The 27,019-nt window shown below is 47.4% G+C and overlaps 1 protein-coding gene and 1 pseudogene across 5 annotated transcripts; one reads left to right on the forward strand and one right to left on the reverse strand.

The window, feature by feature from the left end:
• Positions 1-4,529: 4,529 nt before the first annotated feature.
• Positions 4,530-26,496, forward strand: LOC147258120 (uncharacterized). Of its 5 annotated transcripts, XM_086208011.1 has the most exons (12): positions 4,530-4,629; positions 5,093-5,462; positions 11,164-11,267; positions 14,980-15,904; positions 17,225-17,329; positions 18,202-18,238; positions 18,492-18,560; positions 19,842-20,077; positions 21,511-21,634; positions 22,133-22,219; positions 23,283-23,703; positions 25,932-26,496. In XM_086208011.1, the coding sequence occupies exons 1-12, from the start codon at positions 4,601-4,603 to the stop codon at positions 26,494-26,496; spliced, it is 3,072 nt and encodes a 1,023-aa protein (XP_086064137.1). In that variant the 5' UTR covers positions 4,530-4,600. The 5 variants fall into 5 exon arrangements, with proteins under 5 accessions (XP_086064137.1, XP_086064136.1, XP_086064135.1 ...); XM_086208010.1 differs by having other exon boundaries at positions 4,561-5,462; positions 19,845-20,077; XM_086208009.1 differs by having other exon boundaries at positions 4,563-5,462.
• On the reverse strand, positions 11,386-12,114 carry LOC147258121 (uncharacterized; annotated as a pseudogene).
• Positions 26,497-27,019: the final 523 nt, after the last annotated feature.

Below are 27,019 nucleotides of genomic sequence, written 5' to 3' on the forward strand. Positions count from 1 at the left end.
TGTGTGTGAAACTGTGCGAAGGCTGACCATCACATGACAGGACATCTCCAGCGTGGGGTGAACGTTAGAAAGGTTGGCGATGCAAACTCAAACATTCAGAAGACAGTTTCCAACTTAAGGTTCAGTCTTTAAAAAGTAAAGTTTTAATGTTTCAGAACTTTTTCCTCAACAAATGAACGCCAGTTTTCAGATCTCCGTTTACAAGGTTTCAAATCCAGAAAACCAGGAAAAACTGAAGGGAACTCAAACACAGAACCATCCATTCAGACATCAACACACACATACACACACACACACACACACACACACACACACACTCCGTCTGTTCCACCTGCTGTTGTCCGTTGGGGATCACGGACCCTGATTCTGGCCCCAGAGACTCAGGAGTCCTAGAACTGAGCCACTTCCACTCCAGCATCTCTGAATCTCAGAGCTGGTTGTTGTGTTCAGTGTAGTAACGGAACTCTTCTGTGAAAGTGTTTACCCTCTGTGCAGCCCTCCAGTAGGGAGTATCTCCTCCTTTCCACCAGTAGATGGTGCTGTTGCCCCTCCAGCTCTGACATCACTGGTCTTCAGGTACTGGAACTGGGCTGTGGGGCTGGAACCCATCCCTGCTGTCATCAGCCTCGATAGGTTGCCAGTCCATCGCAGGGCCACATGATGATGGACAACCTGAGCTGCAGGCTGGGTTGGGTTCCGTGTTCTCACAGCCTCTGATCGTATTGGAGAGAACCTCCAACTGGTCTCCTGGTTTGAACTATTACCTTCTCATGGATTTAGTCGCATTTGTTTTATCATTGTTGTTGTCAGCTGCGTACCAAAATTGTGGGTCTGGAAGGAGTTTTTACCCTAACATCATACCGCCATTGGTTCCTTGGTGCTGAAGCTGGCAGCAGGTGAAGCAGAAAGCAGGATGCTTGTCAGAATGTTCCAGACCTTTGTGACTCTCATACCAGCTACACCAACAGATGGCTGGTCCAAATCAGAGCTGGTAGTGCTGGCTATGCTAACTGTGCAGGCAACCATGCAGGTAGCAGAGGCTATGCTAACTGTGCAGGCAACCATGCAGGTAGCAGAGGCTATGCTAATTGTGCAGGCAACCATGCAGGTAGCAGAGGCTATGCTAACTGTGCAGGCAACCATGCAGGTAGCAGAGGCTATGCTAACTGTGCAGACAACCATGCAGGTAGCAGAGGCTATGCTAACTGTGCAGGCAACCATGCAGGTAGCAGAGGCTATGCTAACTGTGCAGGCAACCATGCAGGTAGCAGAGGCTATGCTAATTGTGCAGGCAACCATGCAGGTAGCAGAGGCTATGCTAACTGTGCAGGCAACCATGCAGGTAGCAGAGGCTATGCTAACTGTGCAGGCAACCATGCAGGTAGCAGAGGCTATGCTAACCATGCAGACAAGGGAGGCCATGATGGCAGTGGATCTGTTTCCCCCTCAGGGCCCATGAGTCGCCCTCTTGGACTCTCAGGTCTTCTGGTTAACTCCATCAGTGCAGTAAGAACTTGAAACATAATCGGGTCTTCAGTACCTTCAGGCTCAGACCCTGATGATAAAGTCACACTTTTATCAGGGCCTGAGCCCAGAGGCACTCAGCAGAACAACACATCAGCAGCACTAAAAACACTACAAACACCCACGAACCAGTGTCCCAGCCCCCCCCCCCCCCCAACACCCATGAGGCAGCTGGGCCAGACGGCCTGGAGCTGTTTTCACATCCACACCATTCAAAACCTGGTCCTGGACTGTTCTTGCTGTCAATGAGCGCCCAATATGAGCATCATCTAATTTCACCCCTGGACATGCATGAAATTCACTGTAATTCACCACAGTTGTCCAGTCTGGCGAAACATTCACTAATCTAAAACAAAAACACCACAAAAGTCTATAGCGCCACCTAGGGAGCCACACAACTAAAAGATAATTTGGAATAATTTGCAGCACTATAACTCCTCCCAGGAATGTCCCACAAACATGGGACCAACACCGTTGGACTCGTCTCATCAAGACCAACAATTCCTACACTCTGACCCCTCACCTATCTACAACAGAATGTCCACAAATTGGACAAAACTGTCAAAATGAGGACTTTTTTTCATTCCCCAACAAAATCTCTCCCCTCCTAGGGCATTAATGCTATCGCTTCCACACTTTCACACTTTACTCTCCCAACTGTGCTGATTAAAAGTTGCTAAAAGTTTTTATATGAATTACTGGGTTTGGATTTTACAAGCCGTCAAAGTGGGGGAGACACGTTTCACCTTCCAATGGAAGCCTACGGGGAGACGGTGTCCTCTCAGGTTCATACTGTCAAACAAACGCTTCTCACGTCTACACCATCCATCCCACAGCTCTACCAACCACACCACTGCATTCCTGACAAAAACCCCTCCAAGAACATGGTGTTCTGTGTCCCTCTGGACCAGCGTATGCCGACTTCTTCCTCTTGTCCCACTCCAGTCCTGGTGCTCCTCCTCTCTCTCCACTCTAGCACAGATCAAAGACAGAGCAGTGGGGGAGGGGTTCTTAAAGGGCCAGCTCTCAGCTCTGCTCTCACTCTAGCACAGATCAAAGACAGAACAGTGGGGAGGGGTTCTTAAAGGGCCAGCTCTCAGCTCTGCTCTCACTCTAGCACAGATCAAAGACAGAACAGTGGGGAGGGGTTCTTAAAGGGCCAGCTCTCAGCTCTGCTCTCACTCTAGCACAGATCAAAGACAGAGCAGTGGGGAGGGGTTCTTAAAGGGCCAGCTCTCAGCTCTGCTCTCACTCTAGCACAGATCAGAGACAGAGCAGTGGGGAGGGGTTCTTAAAGGGCCAGCTCTCAGCTCTGCTCTCCACTCTAGCACAGATCAGAGACAGAGCAGTGGGGAGGGGTTCTTAAAGGGCCAGCTCTCAGCTCTGCTCTCACTCTAGCACAGATCAGAGACAGAGCAGTGGGGAGGGGTTCTTAAAGGGCCAGCTCTCAGCTCTGCTCTCACTCTAGCACAGATCAGAGACAGAGCAGTGGGGGAGGGGTTCTTAAAGGGCCAGCTCTCAGCTCTGCTCTCACTCTAGCACAGATCAAAGACAGAGCAGTGGGGGAGGGGTTCTTAAAGGGCCAGCTCTCAGCTCTGCTCTCACTCTAGCACAGATCAGAGACAGAGCAGTGGGGAGGGGTTCTTAAAGGGCCAGCTCTCAGCTCTGCTCTCACTCTAGCACAGATCAAAGACAGAGCAGTGGGGGAGGGGTTCTTAAAGGGCCAGCTCTCAGCTCTGCTCTCACTCTCTGATCAGACTCAGGCTTCTAACTCCTCAACTACAAGGCCTCCACCCTGGACCAGGACACCCTGGGGTTCAGGCAAGGGCTCAGGCCCTCACAACGCTGCTTGCAGCTTGAATATTTTTTACATTTTCAGTTTCAAGAACCCAGAATATTTCATTTTATGATGATGACAAATCTGAACATATCAGAGGAAAGATCAAAGCTTCTGTATTCATGACGAATGTTCCCCTGAAGGTTCCATTCTTTTTAACACTTTCATGATCGGTGGTTTGATCAAACACATTTTAGAGAAAAGGGTATTTTTGGATAAGGCGGCCCGGTGGAGCAGTGGTCCTCACTGTGGCCCCCAGCAAGAAGGTTGTGGGTGGAGCAGTGGTCCTCCCTGTGGCCCCCCAGCAAGAAGGTTGTGGGTGGAGCCCCGGCTGCAGCACGGGGTCTTTCTGGGTGAGTCTCCATGTTCTCCCTGTTCCTGCTGGGTTCTCTCTGGTACTCCAGCTTCCTCCACAGTCCAAAGACATCAAGAGGGGACCAGGTTAATCCAGACTCTAAATTGACCGTAGGTGTGGCTGGGAGAGCCAATGGTTGTCTGTCTCTATGTGTTGGCCCTGCCATGGACTGGTGACTTGTCCAGGGGGAAGGCTGCTGGGATAGGCTCCACCCCCACCACCCTCAACAGGAGGAGAGGAGGAACATGGAGGGATGGATGATGGATGGATGGAGGGATGATGGATGGAATTTTTCGGACCTGATATGCAGTTTTCTGCCAGCAGTGCAGTGGTGCCCCCTGCTGATCAGGTGATGGAGGTTTGGCTTCTTTCAGCAGTGAATCCTGACGGTTTTCTCCTCCGAACGTCTCCAAGCCTTCATTCCTGGCTGTATTTCTCCACTCAGATGGAAGAATTCAAAGAAGTAAAAAACAACCTCCTGTTCAAACTGAGATTCTGCAACCGGACGGGTTCGTGCACCTCAGCCTGTTTGGTTCAGAAATGTGCATTTATTTAAAAAAAAAAAAAGATAGGTTATTTGATTTCAAAGTAAAATCCCTGCATTTCAATTGAAATCCTCAATTTTCGCAGGATGAGTCAAACTGAAATAATGGCTGAATTTGGTATTTTGGTACAACGTAAAAACTGAAATGACGAGAGGGCAGAAATGAAGAGGACTGGTGTCCGTAGGAAGCCTCACCATCAGGTCTACGGGTGTGTGTTTGTGTGTGGGGGGGGTGGGGTCGTGGGGTGCCGTGGCGCGGCTGTGGTGAGGCCAACTGGAGCATGGCCTGCTTACTCTCACACCAGTGACTCCACCATGGGAGAGATGAGACGGGGAGAAGATGGAGGAGAGGAACATCACTCTTTCAGGGTGAGAATTGGGCCAACAAACCCAAACATCGGGTCAGTGGTTTGGTCTCTGACAGGTCCAGAGGACAACAATATGCTCCATATTTTACAATGAATCTGTGAATTTGCCTTCAAATGACTGGAATGTGGAGGCGTAACTGGAATGTATTTGTCTGGTGTGTCATTGTGTGTGTGGGTGTGTGTGTGCAGGAGGTGTCATCGCTGCTCTCCTCCTCCTCATCTTTTAACTGATTTCCCCTCTGTTCTGCTCTCTTCTACTCCCTCCATTCTCTGCCACTGCCCTACATAAACATCCATCCCACAGTCAAACCTGCTCTCTGCATCTTTTCCTCCTCTGCTGCCTCCATCATCTCCTCCCCTCTCATCTGTGAGGAGAGAGAGAGAGCGAGAGCATGGATGATACGGTGGAGGGGATGGAGGAGGGAGTGGCTAGTTGCTGACAGCAACCTCCTTGTCATTCACAGTCTCAAGCCCCTCCCCTCCCCCCATTGCCTACCCCCACCCCTCGGGACAGAAGCGAGGGAGGGGGAGGTGCTGGCAGTGGATGTTGCAGCAGCAATATCAGGAGAGAGAGGAGCATCGTTAATTCCTCCTCCTCCAGTCTTCCTCTCAGTTACTCCATCATTTACTCGGAGGCTACAAGCCGCGGAGGCTTACCAGACCACAGCTCCCTTTCCCGGTTGTGGCCCCAGCCTAGGACCCCTCCCCAGCTCTGGATACCTCACTTCTCCCATGGAGGCTCTACCCACCCAGGGACAGACACTGAGGCACTACACCGCCTCCAGACCACGGCCACGACGCACATACACACAACCTCCGTCCTGCAGGCCTCAGGTAAGAACACACACATTCAAAATCACCACACACACAGTGCATTTGTGTCAACAGACACACACACACACACACACACATATATGGTGCTGAAACTAGGCTTCAACATATGCATTCACACACATTTCATGTGCTTACAAAATGATTTAATCAAGGACGTAAATGAACCACAGACATGAAGAACGAGTAATGGAAAGATGAGGTTGGAGGGAAGGAGAGGTGGAAGGACGGAGGGAGGACTTGAGGAGGTCGGAGGGATGCAGGACCAGAGAGGAAGTCACGCTGAGAAAAACATGAAATGGATGTGAGCGATAAAAAGAAGGAGGAATGACAAGAGGGAGCACTGCTATTCTTCCATCCATCTGTCCTTCTGTCTGGGAGTGGTGTTCCCTTGGACGTCTATTTCTCTGTCTCTGTCTCTGTCTCCTGGTCATGCTAACTCAATTATTCATGTTCTCAAATTAATGAGAGAGTGTCTTCCTCTCTGCCGGCCTCGTGTCATTGTTTTTTCAAAGATTTATTATTGGTTCCCGTCAATGTCAGCAGACGTGTGATGTTGGTTCCTCCACATCAACCGACTGAGTGAGGTGGTTCCATCCCTGCCTGTCACGCTGATGGTAACCAGCACACTCCAGTCCTACTTCTGTCAGTCCATCGTTTTAATAGCTCCTACTGTTGAATTCATAAAAAGACAGAGTTGATTCTGTCACAAGGAGAGAATCTTTGCTGCTGTTAGATTTCCACAGAGGTTTTCTGGTGCTGTTCTCACTTGAACAGAAGTTCCACCGTCAGCTCCGGTGAGTCAACGGCACATCTGGTGCCCCAGTAAAGCTCAGCTCACCGCGATTCTCTCTCCTCCGAGGTTCGTCTTTGACAGTCTTAGTCGCTTTTGTACATTCTTGCATGATCCTCAACATGACAAACATGTCATGAACAACATTGCAACACTTGTTTTCATCATTCATCTGTCCATATAGAGCACTGGTTCTCAAATGTGGGTACGTGTACCCCTGGGGGTACGTGGAGGTACTCAGGGGTACGTGAAGCTTTACAAAAATATATGTATTTTTAAAAAAGCAGTAATCCTAATAATAAAGTCTTGAGAAACAATTATATCATAAAAAGTTTGATAAAATACAAATGTATGTTCATACACTGAATTCTATATTTAGTATTCAATTTGAATATCCTTAAAAAAACGGCCTCTCCCAAACCAAGTTAGTTTGACCCATTGATCCAGCATCACTTGTCAATAACCTGCCGTTACCATGACGACGCGCTGTAACGAGATGTGGCTAAAGTGCAGCGATGCTGCTGAACATACAGAGAAACAAGTGAAAAAGAAGGTGAAACCAGAGCTGACGAAGTACCAAAAGTAGGCACCCAAGGCACTGTGGTTTTCTGGGGGGAGAAATGAGCCAAAGCTAGCAGATGATTGATACCAGTTGTTTAACTGTAATAAATCAGACTCTGATGACACGGCACTGCACCTCTTTATTTTCTACCAAAAATGTTCTGCGCATGTCAGGGGGGTACTTGACAAAAAATATTACAAAGGGGGTTCATCAGTGACAGAAGTTGGAGAACCACTGATATACAGCATATGATCATTAGTTACTTATCGTCATTATTAATATATGCACAGATAGATTCATGCCAAGTAATCTTTAGTTCCTGCTCTCCTCTTGTGTGTAGGTACATGTATGTATGTCATATTACTCTGTACATTTAAACATAAGGCACATATTACATTTTCCAATATGCATGTATACAAAGTAAATTCAGATCAATAATTATCAGATTCTGATGTGAGAGACCGATTACAAGACACACAACAAGATTCACACCCTCACTTTCGCGTATCACTTCAATATCAAGAACACAGTTAGCATAGCCTCTGCTACCTGCACTTTTAACAGTCACTTGTCAGTAAGTGTGTCACTGTTAGCAGTGACTTGGTTGATCACTAGTTGATCCTTGGTTAATCATTGTTTGACTATTGGTTGATCATTGGTTAATCATTGGTGGATCATTGGTTCATCATTGGTTGACCATTGGTTAACCATTGGTTGATCACTAGTTGATCCTTGGTTAATCATTGTTTGATCATTGGTTGACCATTGGTTAACCATTGGTTGATCACTAGTTGATCCTTGGTTAATCATTGTTTGATCATTGGTTGATCATTGGTTAATCATTGGTGGATCATTGGTTGACCATTGGTTAACCATTGGTTGATCACTAGTTGATCCTTGGTTAATCATTGTTTGATCATTGTTTGACCATTGGTTAACCATTGGTTGATCACTAGTTGATCCTTGGTTAATCATTGTTTGACCGTTGGTTGATCATTGGTTAATCGTTGGTGGATCATTGGTTGACCATTGGTTAACCATTGGTTGATCACTAGTTGATCCTTGGTTAATCATTGTTTGACCATTGGTTGATCATTTGTGCCCTCCCAGCAGGTCTGTGAGAACCTTCATCATGTAGGTGAGGATGTGCAACTGAGAAGAACTGGAACTTTTTGTTTCCAATTTTTTCTCATTTTGGTAAATGATGAAGACGGCTTGTTCAACCTCATCATCATCATCTTCCACTCACCTGTGAACATCAGACAAGCGGTTTCTTCCTCTTATGCATTCTACTGGGTTGCCTTTATTGTTAAGTTTCAAATGATAAGTATTTTCGGATCGCCACTGGTCGCTTGTACTTTGAATTCCCTTCAGTTACTGTGAATGTCTAATAGTCGAGTCAGAGGTCTGTGTCATGGAAAAACCAGCCTGAGACTGAGATGTGGAGGCAAGGAACACTTCTGAGGTCCCACGGACAGAAAGTCTGAAGATCTGGACCTCTGCTGGATCTCTACTGGACCAAGATGGCGTGGCGCCGCAGCAGAGGAGCTGCCCTCACTGATGCTCCTGCAGCTGGAAACGTGTTGCTGCCCCCGGTACGGAGCTGAAGCAGCCGTCAGAATCTGGCAAATCATGTTGTTTTCAATACATGTGTCCTGAGTTAATGTCTCTGGAGCCTTCGCTGGAAAGGGGAGATCAGCCAGTGATCGATCAGGGATCATCGTCTAATGATCACCTAGTGAATGATGATTAACTAATGATTAACCAATGATTGACCATTGCTCAACCAATGATTGACCAGTGATCAACCAATAATTAACCAATGATTAACCAATGATCAACCAATGGTTGACCAATGATTGACCAGTGATCAACCAATGATCGACCAATGATTAACCAATGGTTGACCAGTGATCAACCAGTGCTAACCAATGATTAGCCAATGATGAACCGTTGCTCAACCAATGATTAACCAATGACTGAACAGTGAACAACCAATGATTAACCAATGATTAACCAATGACTGAACAGTGAACATCCAATGATTAACCAATGATTAACCAATGACTGAACAGTGAACAACCAATGATTAACCAATGATTAACCAATGACTGAACAGTGAACAACCAATGATTAACCAGTGCTCAAACAAAGATGAATCAAAACTCAACCAGTGATTGACAAATGATCAACCAATGATCAACCGATGCTCAACCAAAGATTAACCAATGATTAACCAATGATCCAGACTGGTCCCAGTAGGAGAGGATGAGGACTTTGTCTCTGGTGCCTCACAGGTACAGCGTCTAGTTTCTGGGGTTTGGACGTCATCGCTTCAGTCTGGGGACTGAACAGCGTTCCAGCATTGCTAGCAGTAAAGTTATAGATGAGGACAAATCGCTACACTGAACACAGCAACATGTGAACACATTCACTGAAGGCATGCACACACACATAGACACCTTGACACAGTGGCACATGGCTGTGTGTGTGTGTGTGTGTGTGTGTGTGTGTGTGTGTGTGTGTGTGTGTGTGTTCAAACACACTGTGAACAAGCCTGGTGAAGGCCAGACGTGGACACATGCAAGCTGGAACACGTGTTGCTGGGTACTGTCCAGTGATATTTGTGAATTACCTGTGTAACCAGTACTGATAGTATTCACTGCCTGTCTTTGTGTGCCTCAGTAAGAAGGTGAAGTGTGGAGGGATGGAGTTAAATATGAACATGTATCTGCTGCTACATCCACGCCACCCGTGGGCTGGTAACATGGATATGCAGCAGTTTTATAGCTGTGAAGGCAAACAATGAGAAGACAAAATGTTGCAAAATGGAGCTTCCGATTTTCTGGATTTACTCGAAGATGGAAGTGGAGCCGTCTGTTTTGTTGCTGCATTTTCTGCTTCACTCTACAATTTTCATCATCCATCATCCATCCATCATCCATCCATCATCCATCATCCATCTATCATCCATCATCCATCTATCATCCATCCATCATCCATCCATCATCCATCCATCATCCATCCACCATCCATCATCCATCCATCATCTATCATCCATCCATCCATCATCCATCCATCATCCATCCATCATCCATCATCCATCTATCATCCATCATCCATCTATCCATCATCTATCATCCATCCATCATCCATCCACCATCCATCATCCATCCTTCCATCCATCCATCCCTTCATCCATCCATCCATCATCCATCCATTCATCCTTCCATCCATCCATTCATCCATCCCTTCATCCATCCATCCATCATCCATCCACCATCCTCCATCCATCCACCATCCATCATCCATCCATCATCCATCCATCATCCATCCACCATCCTCCATCCATCCACCATCCATCCACCATCCTCCATCCATCCACCATCCATCATCCATCCATCATCCATCCATCCACCTTCATCCCTCCCTCCATGTTCCCCCTCTCCTCCTGTTGAGGGTGGTGGGGGTGGAGCCTATCCCAGCAGCCTTCCCCCTGGACAGGTCACCAGTCCATGGCAGGGCCAACACATAGAGACAGACAACCATTGGCTCTCCCAGCCACGCCTACGGTCAATTTAGAGTCTGGATTAACCTGGTCCCTCTTGATGTCTTTGGACTGTGGAGGAAGCTGGAGTACCAGAGAGAACCCAGCAGGAACAGGGAGAACATGGAGACTCACCCAGAAAGACCCCGTGCTGCAGCCGGGGCTCCACCCACAACCCTCTTGATGGGGGCCACAGGGAGGACCACTGCTCCACCCTGCTGCCCTCAAAAATACTCCAGTTTCAAAAATGTGATGTCAGGTTTTATGTGATGCAACAAGAGGTCGGCAGTGTCACCTTGTTTCCAGCAGGCAGTTGTTAACTCAACAGGTAGTGAAATGTTCTTTCATCATCAAACCTGCGACCTGGAGCAGGCGAGCACACAGGGAGGTGTTCTTGAACCATGTGGAGTAAATACACACATACACATTAGCTGGAACACACAATAATACTTCCACAGCTCAGGTTCGGATTTCATCATAGAGCATCATTGAAAATGAGTTTGTCACACATTCTTCAGAGAGTATGTCCAGAGTTTGTGGTGGGGTCATGTGATATAATTTAGCCAACACTGCCGAACCCTTCACCATGTGAACGATGCTTCAACATTATCAGAGAGCTCCAACATAGCAGCGGGGTGATGGAGTACAGTGACACAGACATATGAGAAACAGCCAGCAGGCCAGAGAGAGACAGGGTCTCCTTCCTATTGGGTGGCCGTATATGTAGTATAATATGTGGTGTAATATATCATATAAAATGTAATATGATATGTGATATTATGTATTGTGTCCTTTGCTGCAGGAGTCAGAATCAAAATCCGAGAATGAGGCCAGTGAGAGGATGGGCCGCGTGGATGAAGGAGTGGAAGAGTTCTTCACCAAAAAAATCATTCCTGACTATGCACTGTGAGTGGAACACACACACACACACACACACACACACACACACACACACACACACACACACACACACACACACACACAAAATATGTCCCTTTGCCCCTGTAGGGTGGTTCTGGGTCCTCTACCAGAGGCCTGGGAGCTCCAGGGTTCTATTCAGTATCTTAGCTGTTTCCAGGACTGTGCTCTTCTGGACTGAGGTTTCAGATGGTGGTCTTGGAACCTGCTGGATCCACTCTCCCAGTTTGGGGGTCACCACCCTGAGTGCTCCTACCACCACTGGGACCACGTCAGCCTTGACCTTCCACATCTCTTCTAGCTGTTCTTTCAACCCCTGGTATTTGTCAACCTTCTTATGTTCCTTCTTCCTGATGTTGGCGTCAGCTGGCGTCACCTCATCCATCACCACTGCCCTCCTTCGCCGTTTGTCCACCACTACTGAGTCCAGTTGGTTCACCAGTAGCTGTTGCCAGTCTGTAAGCTGAGGTCCCACAGCACTTTGGCCCTGTTGTTCTCAACCACTTTTGCTGGTATGTCCCATTGGGATCTGGGTACTTGTAGTCCATAGTGGGTCCAGGTGTTTCTGTACACTATCCCCACCACTTGGTTGTGTCTCTCTATTTACGCTAGCGTCTTCCACCCTGCTACCAGTGTTAGACTGTCTCAGGAGAATCCTTACACCTTGGGTCTAGTCTGGTGTGGGAGTCCTTGGCCTCCATGGCTCTTGTGCTGCCATGATGAGTGCCTCTGTGCTGTCTCTCAGTCCAGCGTGTTCCAGCCATTGGGAGGTCTTCTTGATATAAGCCTCTTCCTCAATCTGGTGGTTGTACCTGCCAAGTAGGGGCTTGTCCATCCATCTTGCTCCCCCCTCCTCTCTCTCATCAGGTCTCAGCTGCCTGAGGCATTCACTGAGCAGTCGTCCTGAGGGGCCATCTTCTTGATGGGCTCTTGGATTTTTGATGTTTCATCCTGGACCGTGGTTCTGATGCTCATGAGTCCTCGTCCTCCCTCTTTCTGCTTAGTGTACAGCTACACACACACACACACACACGCACACACACACACACACACACACACACACATATAATGTGTATATATGATATGTATATATGTGTGTGTATATCTATATCTAGATCTGTTTGTCTATCAATCTATATATATATATATATATATGTGTGTATATATATTTATATATATACACACATATATGTATATATGTGTGTATATATATTTATATATATACACACATATATGTATATATGTGTGTATATATATTTATACATATACACACATATATGTATATATGTGTGTATATATATTTATATATATGTATATATGTGTGTATATATATTTATATATATACACACATATATACATATATGTATATGTATGTATATATGCATATGTGTGTATATATAAATATATATATACACACATATATACATATATGTATATGTATGTATATATGCATATGTGTATATATATATATATATGTATATATATATTTATATTTATATTTATTTATTTATTTATCACCCTTAAAGCATCATGTAAGAAAAAAATCACTGTTAGTGTCAGTGGTGTTAAATCTATCATGAAGATGTGTCTCCATTTCTGAGATATTTTCAAGTTAATTACTATAATACACCGTATACTCACCAAAAATATAGGCACAACTGTTACTTTTTTGGCTGAAGCATCAATATTTTTGCACAGGTGAGTCCATTAGCAGTCTTCACAGGAGCAAACCAACAACTGTTTACAGGAAGAAGTTAATTACCAATAAAGTTTTCTAACCTACAAAACAACTGGACCAATGCAATGAACCAGGGATTTCTCCACCATGAAAGATGCTCCCAGGTTCCATTAAAAAATAAATCAGCAGGATGGCACAGATCTCAACTGGTCTGAACCGTTCTTAAAGGACAGGGCTACTTTGTGTCTGTAGGTAATCTGAGTGGAGTTCCCCAGGGCTCCATTCTGGGGCCTCTTCTGTTTCACATCTTCATGCTTCCACAAAGTCAGATTATGGAATGCAAAATCACCACGGGGATGGTGGTCCTACACAGAGCCGGAGCGCCTGCATTGACTAAATCAGTGACTGTCCTGTCAGATTGTTCTACAGTTAAATAAAGACAAAACTAGGGTGATTATTTTGGGGGCCACAGAGGAGTGATTAGAAGTCAGCACTCAGCATCAGTCAGTAATGTTGAAGACCACAGATCCAGCCAGGAATCTGGGCTCAGTTGTGGACTCAGACCTCAAACTGAACAACCACATTACGACGATTACAAAGTCGACCTCCTGTCGCTTTAGAAACATATCAAGGATAGAAACACTCGAGTCTCAGCAGGATCTGGGGAAACGTGTTTATCTTCAGCAGGCTGGACTACTGTAATGCTGCAGCTGATTCAGATCTGCTGTTTGAGCCCTCAATAACACCAGGAAAGTGGACCACATCACTCCAGGTCTCAGGTCGTCCATGGGCTTCCTGTCTCTCAAAGAACAGACTTCAAAATACTCTGCTGGTGTATAAAGAACTAAATGGTTCAGGGCGAAAATCAATTTTTGAGCTTGTACTGAACTTCAAACTGTCTAGACTGCTCAGGTCACCTGGGACAGGTCTACTACCTGGGACAGGTCTACTCCCTGTACCAGGAGTCAGAGGTAAACATGGCAAGGCAACGTTTAGTTGCTATGCGCCAACTATACTACAAACTCTCAGAAAACTGTCACTGCCTTCAAATCAAGACTGAGGACGTGCAGATTTGCTGCTGCTTTTATCACGTTATTATTTCTGCATTGCACTGTAACACCATTTTGCTATTTTATATTTGTTTTTTTCATTTTTAGTTCTTCTCTTATCTCCCTTTCTGTCTTTTTTCCACTTCTCATGTTTTAGCTGTTTTATTTCCTCCGCTTGTTGTGTCTTTATATTGTGTGTTAAGGTATTGTTTTGTTATTTTCTTTTTTGCACTAAATGGAAAGCACGTTGAGTTGCCCTGCGGCTGAAACGTTGCTGAGGCGTGGCAGGTCTGAGTCGGCTCTGTCCACGAGGGCTCTTCAGGCTCTGCTGCTGACGTCCATGCCCTTCCTCTGTGACATGCATCCCTAGAGCTGTCACCTACATGTAACATGTACTTTTACTTTCATGTTTCATCTTGGGTCCACTGATACTAGATATGTTACACGTGCATTCATGCATTATCCAACAACTCTCTCCCTCAGCGATAGCATTTTCCAAGATATACTGGAAACTACATTACTGACACTGATTATTCTGGCTGAGGTGAACGATGACAACCAGCAGTTTCGTCAGTGAATTGGAACTTCAGTAGTAGCTAGTAAGTACGCTTAGACCATTGAAATATGAGAGGAAATTCTTTCGATGCTTTAAATAGTGGAAGGTGAACAGGAACCAGTATCTGAGCACACACAGGTGTCACAAAATCTGGAGAGTCCAGATTCCTGGTTTTGAGCTGATCAACAAACTGGACCCTATCAGGCCTCAGTCCTCACAGGGCAACTGTGCTCCTGGGTAACATCCCTGTGTACTTCTGCGCACTTCTGCGTACTTCTGTGTACTTCTGTGTACTGTTTGCATGACCTTTCTCACCGAGAACCTGAACTGAGCATGTGTCTTGAGGCCTGTAGCAGTAGTTGTAGTATTGAGTGTCTTTTCTTGTTTGTTGCTCTTTCTGCTGTCTCCCTGCTGCAGAAAAGGCCGGTGGGAGGAGTCAAACCCTGCCCAAGCCGCTCCCTCAGAGAGCTCCACCCCCTCAACCTCCACCCCCTTTTCCTCCTCGTCTGACAATACTATGTTGTGCACCACCACTGCCACCCTTCCCTCTGTCCCATCAGCTAACACATCACTCACACCCACTGATGTCCCACCCCTCTCTACATCCTCCACACCCCCAACCTCCTCTTCTGTCCCCCTCCTCCCCACTGCCGCCACCACCACCAACACCACCACCACCACCACCACACTTCCCACCAAAAATATCAAGAAAAAGTTTGGCGACTTCTTTGCATTCAAGAGGGCTCGAGCTGGGAGAGCTGCCAAGGCCGGAGGGGGAGAAGGAGGAGGAGAGGCGGTGAAGGTCAAAAGGACCTCCATTGCAGACCTCATTCGACCCCTCCGAGAGGCCAAAGAAAGGGAAAGAGAGAGGGACATGGAGAGAGAGAGAGAGAGAGGGCCAAGGTCAGGGGAGGATGCTAACATGTCTAATGATGCCACCACCACAGAGGGAACCGTAGCCACCAGCCACCATCTTGCAGGCGATGCCAGGGAGCATGCGGTGCCTGCCAAGACATTAACCACTATGACGCCTCCCAGTGAGACTCCTTCCTGCCCCGCCATTGCTGAAACCCCTGACCTCACCACCGCTGTGGTCTCCAACCTACCAGAAGAGGCGGTGACCTCACTTCCTGTCTTGCAAGGCCACAGTGCAAGTCCTGTTGTTACTTCCCTTCAAACTAAGCAGGAACAGAGTGGTCTGCTGATGAAGGAGATGATGGCGGGAGTGACTGGCGAGAGGAGACTGAAGGTCACCAAGAGGTCACTGAGAGAGGGCAAGAGCCAGAGTCTGATACTGCTGACGGGGTTAGAGGCTGAAGACAAGGAGGATGCACACAGCAAGGTCAGTGTGACATAGTAGTAGTAGTAGTCGTAGTGGTTGTAGTAGTGGTAGGAGTAGAACAGTATCATAAATAACTAAAGAGAAGTTCTAAATGACAGAAATGTGCAGATAGGAATGCAGTTCTAAGTTCCCTGATTTATTGGCATGTTTGTTAATATTAGAGCCGTGTCATTTTATACAGGAAGTGACCCAAAAAGTAGACAGGACGACCGGACCAGTGGCTCCTCCCAGTTGGAGTGATACGTTGTTTGGCATGGGAGCAGATATGGCAGCTATCACCTCTGCTGGCTGGGTCCATGAGCAACAACTGGTTGAAACGACTCAAACTGGGCGTCTTCAGAAGCTTGAAGTGTTGATTGGCTTCAAAAATGTGAAACTGAAAAAAAGACTGAGCTTTTAGTTTAAATCTCTTCTGACGTTTCAGTTTGCAGCGTCAACCTTTCTAACGTTCAGCCCCATGCTGGAGATTTCCAGAAGAACAGAGTAGAAACAGAACTGAAAACTTTATTCATCCGAGAAGGGACATTCCCACACAGCAGCCTCTCTTCCACGAGTGCATGGAAGACCCCCGGGGTGCTGCGGGCAGGGCCGTGTCACTCTGCATCACCTCTTGTTTGGTCTCGGATCAAGTTCAGTCCAATCACATGATGTATTTTGGTGTGAGTGTGATTGACAGCTCCAGCCCTAATTCAGAAGTGGACTGGGCCACATGTACTCGAACCAGACCAGGGGACGCTGGTGCCAGGGGACCAGAGGAGTGTGTAGTTGGCTCAAAGTGTGTGTCCCTGGATGTTCTCTGTTCCTGCGTTCTCTATAGTTGTTCAGTAATATTAGTCTCTGAAGAGTTCTGAAGCAGCAGAACACAGAACATGGCTCAGCTGGAGGAACTGAACATGTCACTCATAGTTTCAGAGGTTTGATTTGTGGATTAAAACTGAGTTCTAAGAATGTGAGTTGACCTCGTTGACACTGAGAGAGGACACACACACCCCACTGGCCACCAGAATATCAGAATGTTACTGATCAGTCACTTACAATATTGATGGAGAGCAACCTCAGGATCAGGTGAGTGACATCACAGCAGTGTGACATCACTAAATTGATGCTCCAGGAAGCAGCTGAGCGACGGCGCGTCTGTGCAGCGTGTGGTGGAGAGCTGAGTGCGCTGGTCTGAACCAGCAGGAAGTGGCGGCTGGCTAACCTCGGTGGAATTCATTTCTAAGACGTTGTGCTACTGCTGGTGCGACGTCACAGCTGCGACTCTGACTTTGTCCACCACTGACTCTACATGTATGTGCCCGTGTTGAAATCTCCTTCCAGAAACACACGTCTGAGAGCGCATCAAGTTTCGAACAGAGACTTCAGGTGATGCTGCACAGAATGGGTGTGGCCAAAACCCCGCCTGCTGACACCAAGACCAACCAGGTATCCGTGTGTGTGTGTGTGTGTGGGGGGGGGGGGGGGGCTACAGTAGAAGGTACAGGTTATACTAACACACTGACACTATGATGGCTCAGGCATCAGCAGCAGGACCCTACTGGTCTTGGTGGGTTTGTATGTGCTTGTACCAGCGCTGCTCATGTTACTAGAGTAACCTCTGTGTACTGAGCCACTTTCTACTTGCTGTAGTTTTACTCTACAGTGCAGGATTATAAGTGATATTTATACTGCTCAGCATTCTTGACTCATTGGAACAAAATATCAGCAATTATGTTTAGGGGATAACCTTGTGTGGGCATACTACTACGACTACTGCTTCTACTCCTACTACGTCTACTACTACTACTTCTCCTACTAGTACTAGTACTACTACTTCTACTACTCCTACTTCTACTACTACTAGTGCTTCTACGAGTGCTACTACTACTACTACTACTGCTACTACTAGTACTACTACTACTACTACTTCTACTACTAGTACTGCTACTAGTACTACTACTTCTACTTCTACTGCTACTACTTCTGAGTCTGGTCCTTGATCCAGGCTGGTTAGCTGAACAAGTCTGCGGTGAGAGGGAAAGAGGCTCCTCAAACCCATCTTGAAGGTTTCATAATTATATTTTTATTTTAAGCCTTTAAAACCCTCACCTGGTTCAATAAAGTTTTGTATTCTGTTGGTAAAAACAAGATGAATTCAGTCTTCAAGCTCTCCCTGCACTCGCACAGATCTGAGTGTCTGGGGACGCTACTTTTATTGAATACTTCTATCAGTTTCTGTCAGTCGTGTAGTAAAGAGCCAACCTGTGAGGAGTTTGGGTGTGGTTGGAGTTTAACACTGTCCATTGTGTTTATTGTAGAATAAAGACGAAGAGCTGAGAAAAGCCAACTCTGAGGGTGAGTGTGGACCTGGTTTTGTTTCCTGCTGGGTATGAAACGAGCCTCAGCAGGACTTGAAGTCCTCATAGAGACCAAAGACGGTCCTACTGCAGCACCATGTAGCACCTGAGGTTTTGGTGAAGGTGTGCTGCTGCGTGAGCCTCTGCTGGCTCCAGTAGCGCCTCTCCTATCTGTGGGATTTCATCGCAGTTGAACTCATTGTTCACACGATTATTCACATCTCAGATTAAAGTGTCTTCCTGTTCCTCAGGTGCTATCCTGGACAAACCAGAAAGACCTCCGACATACATGAAGCCCAGAACCATGTCCACTTCATCAGGTACGAATGTCATCTACCTTCCTGTCTGGGTGAATTACTACCAACAAACAACAAAGCAGAAAATTCTTAGGGGACATGATCAAGCTGAATGTCTCAGCTAGAGGTATCAGCTGCAGGTACCAGGCTGCCTATCCCAGCAGCCTTCCCCCTGGACAGGTCACCAGTCCATGGCAGGGCCAACACATAGAGACAGACAACCATTGGCTCTCCCAGCCACGCCTACGGTCAATTTAGAGTCTGGATTAACCTGGTCCCTCTTGATGTCTTTGGACTGTGGAGGAAGCTGGAGTACCAGAGAGAACCCAGCAGGAACAGGGAGAACATGGAGACTCACCCAGAAAGACCCCGTGCTGCAGCCGGGGCTCCACCCACAACCTTCTTGATGGGGGCCACAGGGAGGACCACTGCTCCACCGGGCCGCCCCCCATGCAAGTCGCATTAAACTGTGTTTAATGTGACTTTATAATGAATATTCTTGATGCTCCCCAGGTCCCCCTGTGATTACTGGACTTATTAATGACAAACTATTAAGAGCAGCTAAGGTGGAGGCACCAGGAACCAGGGACTAACTTCACAACACAGATGTGGAGGAAATCCAGGCTGCTCTGCTAGCACTGCTTTGTTTTATCAAGATACTAATAACACACGCGCACACACACACACACACACACACACACACACACACACACACACACACAAACACAACTAGCAAGGCTTTACTACACTCAAATGCTGTTTTCATATGATTTACATTCTGTATTCCCTGTGTTGACTCAACATCCATACCGGCATTACTGGGTTTGAGTTTTCAGTTTTCTATTCTAAGCATAGAGCTTAATTTTTACTAGGAACCAGTGGATGAGGTGTTTCTTCTCTGTACTTGTACTCACTCCCACTCACACACTGTCATGCTGCTTAAAATACTCGCTGAAGTACTAAATGAATCCTACTTGTGATTAAACTGCAGCGACAAGCTGAGTGTCAGAGAGAGAAGCTGTCAAGAATATTTGAACTGCCTTCAGGTGTGAGCGAGGCAGGCGAAGAGGGAAGTATGAAGGTTCACACTGAGCACGAATGTGACCGGCAGTGCTAACAAGGCAATGTGAGATGTAGAAATCTAGAAGTGTATTTCCTGTTGTTGACCTGGCATTTAGGATCCACTGCTGTCACAGAATCTCTGATAGCAAAGTCAGAAAGATCTTGATCTTCATGCTTGATTCATCCTGATGTTGATGATAGTTTCTATATTTTATTCCTCATCGTTCATCCCTCTGTTTTCAGCAGACCCACGCCATCTGACAGGAACGCTTGAACCCATCCGGACTGACCCAGATCCTGCCCCCCCTGACCGCCCCACTGGCCCTCTTCCACCCAGACCTGCTGTTGCAGCCAAGCCTGTGCTCATCAGCCTGGCTGCTGCTGCAGGACCGGAGGCTCCATCCTCTGACTGCTCTGTCCACAGAGTCCCACACAGACCACACCCACTTGATGACAGTCCATTCCAGAGTTCCACGCAGGTAATAAAGTCGGCATGGAAGACAGCGGCAGTTTGGACCCTTCATAGACCAAAGACTCACTTTTACTACGTGAATGGAACCTGTGACCCCTCATATAATATGTGGCAGATATCATATCATGACACATAATCCTTTTTGGCATCGACTCCTTTGTTTGGCGGTCGACAGACAGGATGGGGGGTGACATGCAGCATCATTTTGATCTGGTTTCAGCCAATGGAACCCTCGTTACATTTTACGACACATTTTTGATTGCAGTTTGAGTGCAGTTGATTTTGGGCACAGAAATGTGGTTTGTGTCACCGTAGAAACAGATCCTGGTCTGCGTTTCAATGAGCTCTGTGCTGACAGGACGCATACGTGGCCCGCCATCCCGCTCCCTCCACCTCCTTAGACCGATAGCCTGCAGCCAAAATGTCTTCTACTAGAAGCTTATTTAGTGCAACTTGTTCAGTCACATTTAAAAGTAGTCAGTCATGAGAATTGGAGAATTAATTTAAAAGTCTTTGATGGTAAATCAGTCTTTGTGCATCTGAGCACCGTGAAGTTCTCCAGGTTCCTACAAGACAAACATCTGCTTCTGTAAGAGACGCCATCTTTAAGGTATCAGCATGCATTGGTGCCACAGCCCTGGACTGACGGCCACAAAGGTTGCTTCTAACGTGACGGTTGTGCTTTCCTGTGTTCAGATCCGTTAAAATGCAACTTTGGTGAGATGTTTTTTCAGGACCTTCTGGTTTGCAGCGGGGTTGACACGCTGAAACACTCCAGTCCGTGTTGTCTCGCCTTGGTCATATTTGTTCTCCTCTGTGTTACGTCTCTCTCTGTCTTTTCTTACTGGCTGACGAAGAGGAACCAGGACGATACAAAGTCAAAGTCACTAAATGAGTTCCAGCTCTGCTCTTAGTAGATTGGGTGTGGTTGAACTGGCCGGTGCCACGTCAGTCAACATGACTTGGTAGCAGGTTCCAGCTGCACTGGTGCCGCCCAACAGGACTGACCGCCAGAGTCTGTGACCCGTCACTCAAGACTTGTTTGACTTGTAGCAGGGACTCGACTTGACTAGATTCTAACCACAGCAACGTGGAACTTGCTTATGACCTGGAGGTTACGACTTTCTATTTGCACAGGCCCGACTTTCCCTGCCTGTTGGTACTCGTGTCCTTTCTGCATGTTTTTGTGTGTTTCCTTTCCTCTGCTGCTGCTCTGTGTCGACGGACTTATTGCTGGATTTCAAACAACAAATGTTGCTCTTCGTCATCATTTTTATTGATTGTTTATTTACTGTTGTGTTTTCTGTTGCTCTTTGCTGTGTCTAATGTGTGTGTGGGACTGTTTATGAGCACATGATGAGACGTCTCTGTATCCTGCTGTTTTGTTGAGTGTCGGCTGATCTCAGGTCAGTTGACTGATCAACCTCTGACTCCCGCTAGACGAGAGGCCAGGAGGGCTCCCAGGGTGCAGCCTCGGCTCCGTTCTCCAGGAGGGAGCTGCTTCCTCCTTGGAGGGTTCCCAGTGGACCTGATCGCTCAGAGAGAGCACATTCAGTGACCGATGGTACGTCGCAGCGTTCCAGATCACCATGTTCAAATATAACCTGCAATATTGAGGAACGTGTATTGTTATGGAAGTACCTCAGCCTCATTTGTAGTAATTTCAAACCAATGAAATCACTCTGGCTCAGGTTTATGATTGTTACTAGACTGAAGATGGTTTCTAACCTTCTAACTCTGCGTGAAAGCTGAAGGTGTTGGACGTGTTCTAGTAAACTGATAAAGTCCTGGTCCAGTCAGCAGAGTTCTTGCTCCCAAACTCTGTCTTGGTTTTCCTCGCTGGAACAGCAAATTGAAAATCATTTGTTCATTTGTAGAGTCTAGAACCTCTGTGTTCAGACGATGAATAGCTGGAGCTTTAAGGGTTTCAGGGCTGTTAGAATCGTTCGTCTGCACAAACAATGACAGACCAGCACTGAAATATTTATTCATACCATGTTTGTGTGGCTGAACTCATGTGTTAAGGGGACTTTTAATCATTTATGCATGTGCACTTCCTCAGAGAGTCTTCTGAAACCATGCCAGCACATGAAGTCTGTCCAACGGCGAGCCAAGTCCGTCCACGAGGACACTCTCGTGTTGACACAAGGTGAGTGTATGGAGCCAAAAGAAGCCTGAATAGACCAAATGGGAGAAGTCACTGGTGCTACAGCGTGAATGAATGAGACAATTTAAAAAAATGATATCAGCAGTCTACGAACACACAGAGAACATAAAGGAATCAACTCTAAAGATCTTCTGCTGCTGCTGGACCTGGCAACCCACCAGTATGTCACGGTGGCACTCGTACCTGAGCACAGGCAGGCTAGTGTGGAGAGCCACGGGTTCTATCTGGGTCCTCCTCGCCATCGCAGTCTGATTCCAGTTTGTGATCAGATGTGAGAACCTTGTGATTTAACTTCAGATGTCTGACCCCTACAGCCTCCTACGGACCCCCACAGACTCCTACGGACCCCTGTCAGCACCTGACTCCTGGAGGGCTGACAGTTGCTACTCCCTAGGCACTACTACTACTACTACTACTACTACTACTAATACTACTATTGACCAAGATTCTCATACTACTTTTATTAAAAACTAAATATGTTCAATTGTTCAGTGCCAACGCTCAGTACTAAGTTAACCCATCATGATGTGTCTCACACACACACACACACACACACACACACACACACACACACACACACACACACACACATGGAAACACACACACACATCCTTGTACTTACATGTTTTCAGGACTTTCACTGACGTAATACATTCCCTAGGGTTAGAGGATACCTGATTCTAACCTTGACCCTAAAACCAAGTCTTGACCTTCAAACAGCCCCTTAAAGATGTGAGGACCGGCTAAAATGTCCTCACTCTGGTGGTTAAATACGTATTGTCGTCCTCACTATGTAGCAAGTACAAGAAAACACACACACACACACACACACAAACACAAGGTGTAAGATGGTCCCGGCTCTGAGGCATAAGGTGGTCCCGGGTCTGAGATGTAAGATGGTCCAGGATCTGACATGTAAGATGGTCTCGGGTCTGAGTTGTAAGGTGGTCCCTGGTCTGAGGTGTAAGGTGGTGCCTAGTCTGAGGTGTAAGGTGGTCCCGGGTCTAGCTTATTTGCCATCTCTCTTTGTCTCGTCCTGTCCCAGAGCTGAAGGCGGTGTTACAAAGGTCGCCCATCCGTTTACAGGGCAACAGAGGAGACCTCCCCACCTGCACTGAAGCCCCCCCTGGAGGAGAGGAGGCCCCTGGAGCTCAGGGGGAGACAGGTGAGACGGGGAAGCAGAGACCCGATGGGCCGAAGACAGCTGACAGCGAGTCCACAGTCTCAGGGTGTCCACCAGAGTCCTCATCACAGCTCCTCCTCAGTTCAGCCCGTGACGACGCCCTGTCCACTCAGGACACATCTCTGACCCCCACCCCAGACCTGGGCAGGCCCACATCCAAGGATCGGAGACCCACCTCAGGCCCAGGCTCATTGGAGCCCCACCCCAGCACAACTTCAGATGCCCCTGAATCCTGGCAGCTGTCCCAGGGGAGTCCTCAGTCCCATAGGAGGAAGGACGCCAGGTTAGTAGCAGCCACACTAGACTTGGAACACAGCACACTGGGGAGAGGAGAGGGGGTCTCTAGAGGACCGGCAGACCAAAGAACTGAATGACACACACAGAATGGAGGCTGGGGTCTGTGATGACATCACTGGTCAGGAACTGGGAGAGTAGACCAGGTCTGAGAGAAGAGGGACTGTGGTACGGACTGATCTACAGGTCCCAGGTGTGTCCTGCTCAACCTGTCCCCTCTGTGCTCAGCAGCCAAGTCTTGTGTCAGAGGTCCTCTCTGGACTCCAGACCTGATCGTTCCTACATCATTGGGTCCCAAACCAGGTCACTGTCACTTGCCCCTGCCGCCGTGCTCAGGACGCCCTCATCATCACGGTCAGACATGAGCACTTACACGTGTGTTCAACCACGTCACGGGTCTGAATGTCTCATGGCCCATTAGCTGACCACCTCCGGTGGAACCATGACATATTAAGACAGCCATCAGATGTTGCACTGTTCGGGTTCCTGATCAGCACCATGGGAGGGTCGGGACACCGCCACGCCACCTCATCCCCGCAAATATGGACTTACTGGCACCGACAGCTATAAAATTACATTTTGAAAGATTTTAGGAATAAAATCCCCATCAAACCAGTTTATGAGTGATAGTGGATGAGCACTAGCATTCAAGCACTGAGGCCTCGTTTACACCGTCAGGACCCAAATCTGACCTCTGACCTCTGACATCAACGTGGTTCTGGATTCCCCTGGATCTGTTTCAGGCCTCAATCACGAGGCAATAAATGCGACATGAGTCTGATCTTTAAATGGACGGATCAGATAATCAATGAGAAACGCGTCAAGTGCATTTGATGATGTTGGTGCTGGTGGTACTGTGGTTACTATGGTTACAGTGCTGCTGGACCAAAATGCAGAAAAGTGGTTAAAGAAGCATCAAGGTGGATGAAGAGGCAGGCGAGAGGCTCAGGCTGCAGCCGACCACACGGCTGACCAATCAGCTGTCAGCACCTCTCAGCTCCACCACCATTAACCAGATGTTCTGATTCCTGGACAGGTCACGGCGATGTCACGGACAGAATTACGTCCTCCATCTTGTTTGAGTCCATCACAAGTTTACCGTGCAGCTGGTGGTTAGGTCTACATGTGCTGACCCAACGAGCGCGTCCACATACGTGCTGGGAAGCAGACGTAAACACAGATGTCAGACCAGGCTCACGTCCAAGAGTCCCACCGGGCGAGAGACTCGGAGGACTGCGATGGAGCGACAACAGAACAGCACCATGAATGAATGAAGGATGAATGAATGAATCATTAGTTGTGGTGTCACAACTGTTGCAGTTCCTGTCCCTAAAGTTCTGGTTTGGTTGGATTTGAAGTGACGAGCAGCTGAAAGTTCGCCTGACAGTCTTCCTGCTTTGATGGTCCATCATGGGACGTGACTTCAACTTCAAGAATGTGAGGAGTGGAAACTGTAGGAACAAGCAATCAAGAACAGCGTGGAACCTTCTCCCAGCCAATGTGACATCATCCACGAAAAAATTATACAAAAATAGTTTGTAGGAATTTTGAAGGAAATGGAAGATTTGATCACGCTGCTCTGACGCGAGCGAGCCGGGACTCCCCTCAAACCTCCACATCTTTGACTCAAACATTCAGTTCTGTCACTCAAGTCCTTCTAAGGGGGTGGAGCTTGACATGGGATGGGACCAACCCAAGTAAATGACATCATTGTCTTCATCAAAGTCATCATCATCATCATCATCATCATGGTCGTCAACCATGGGAGGAGGAGGTTGTAAGGCTTCATGGCGCCGTCCCATCCCGTCACACCTCTCATCAGGACCGAGCCCACCTCCTTGTTACAGAGGTCGTTTCTGATCGCCTGCTATTGGAAACCAAAGTCACAAAATCTCTGAAAAATAACATAAAAAAGTTCTGGCCTTCAGAGACCTTCTGTCTTCTGTCCCAGTGACAGTCAGGATTTGAGGTTCTGGTCTTGGTAGAACCAGCTAGAACCAGGTAGCAGGACAGTAAAGGTGACCCGTTGGGGGGGGGGGGGGGGCTGTGCTACATCAGCCCCCCCCAACACACATTACGAGTCACATGTTCTGAAACAAAATTTATATGAACATAGAAAGTGCGGACAACATATCAGTACTTCATAAGACTGCAGGTTTGGTGAAGTACTTCTACTACACTTACTGAAGTATTGCTACTTCCTCTCCATCTACACAGCATCGCCTCACCGTCACGTAGCCATCAAACCAGCTGCAGGAACCAGCGTCCCCCCACCCCTCCTGGTTCTCCCTGCAGGTCCTCCTCCTCCCTGCTGGCTCTCCTGGGGAGGACAGGCAGCTCAGTGGTGATTCTGAATGTGAACAACTTGGTTTTGGCTGAGCCACAAGAAGCCACTCCTCCATGTTCCTTTGTTCCTGATTTAATGTCATGTTTGTTTGTTTTCTCAACAATAATCTCAATAATCCCAATCATCTCCATTTCTTCAAGTCAGCAGTCTGGAATGAGGTGTGATTTGAAGCACAGAAACACAGTTGTGATAACAAAGTGTATTCAGTCGATCCAACTCAGGGTGGTTAAGGAGAACAGTGTGTGTGTGTGTGTGTGTGTGTGTGTGGGTGTGGGTGTGTGTGCGGCCTCCAGCTTGTCCCACAGGAGAGTTTATTTTCTACCAACATGTTTATTCTTGCATGGACAGAATAACAGTATGTACAGAACTATGTACCAACAACAAACCACCACTGTACTTCTATTGTACGTGTTGATGATGATTAAAGAGATGTGATGAGTTTGTGGCTGCTGTGAACTAAAAGTGTCTCCATCATGTGTGTGCTTGGAAGCAGCAGATCAGGTCCTGCCAGTCCAGCAGGTCCTGCCGGTCCAGCAGGTCCAGCAGGGTCTCTCCACCTTAAAAAACACTTCGGAAGTTAAAGTTGCTGTTAAAGAAAGTAACTAAAGTTACAAGGTGCTGAACAAGTCACATGGACATGAAGGTTCATGACCTGCACCATGATCAGAGATGGCGGCCCGGTGCTGCAGGCACCAACCTGACCCGCATCCTCCCCGGACCTTGGTCTGAGGGTCTAGTGGTCAAGGGGGGAGTGTGGGAGCACCAGACAGACCCTGAAGGATCCTAGTGGTGATCAGCTGTGCTTTACGTCTGTTCTAGATTGAACAGGTAGGAGGGACGCAGCGATCTGATTGGCTGTCACAGGTAAACGTAGCAATATAGTCGAAGAGGAGTGAGAAGAGAGGAGTGGAAGCACTGGCAGCTTCAACTCACACACAGACACACACACACACACACA

The sequence above is a fragment of the Aulostomus chinensis genome, chromosome 7 (genome assembly GCF_037954235.1).
Source record: "Aulostomus chinensis isolate RoL2024-O1b breed Wild chromosome 7, RoL_Achi_v1.0, whole genome shotgun sequence".
Taxonomy (NCBI): Eukaryota; Metazoa; Chordata; class Actinopteri; order Syngnathiformes; family Aulostomidae; genus Aulostomus; species Aulostomus chinensis.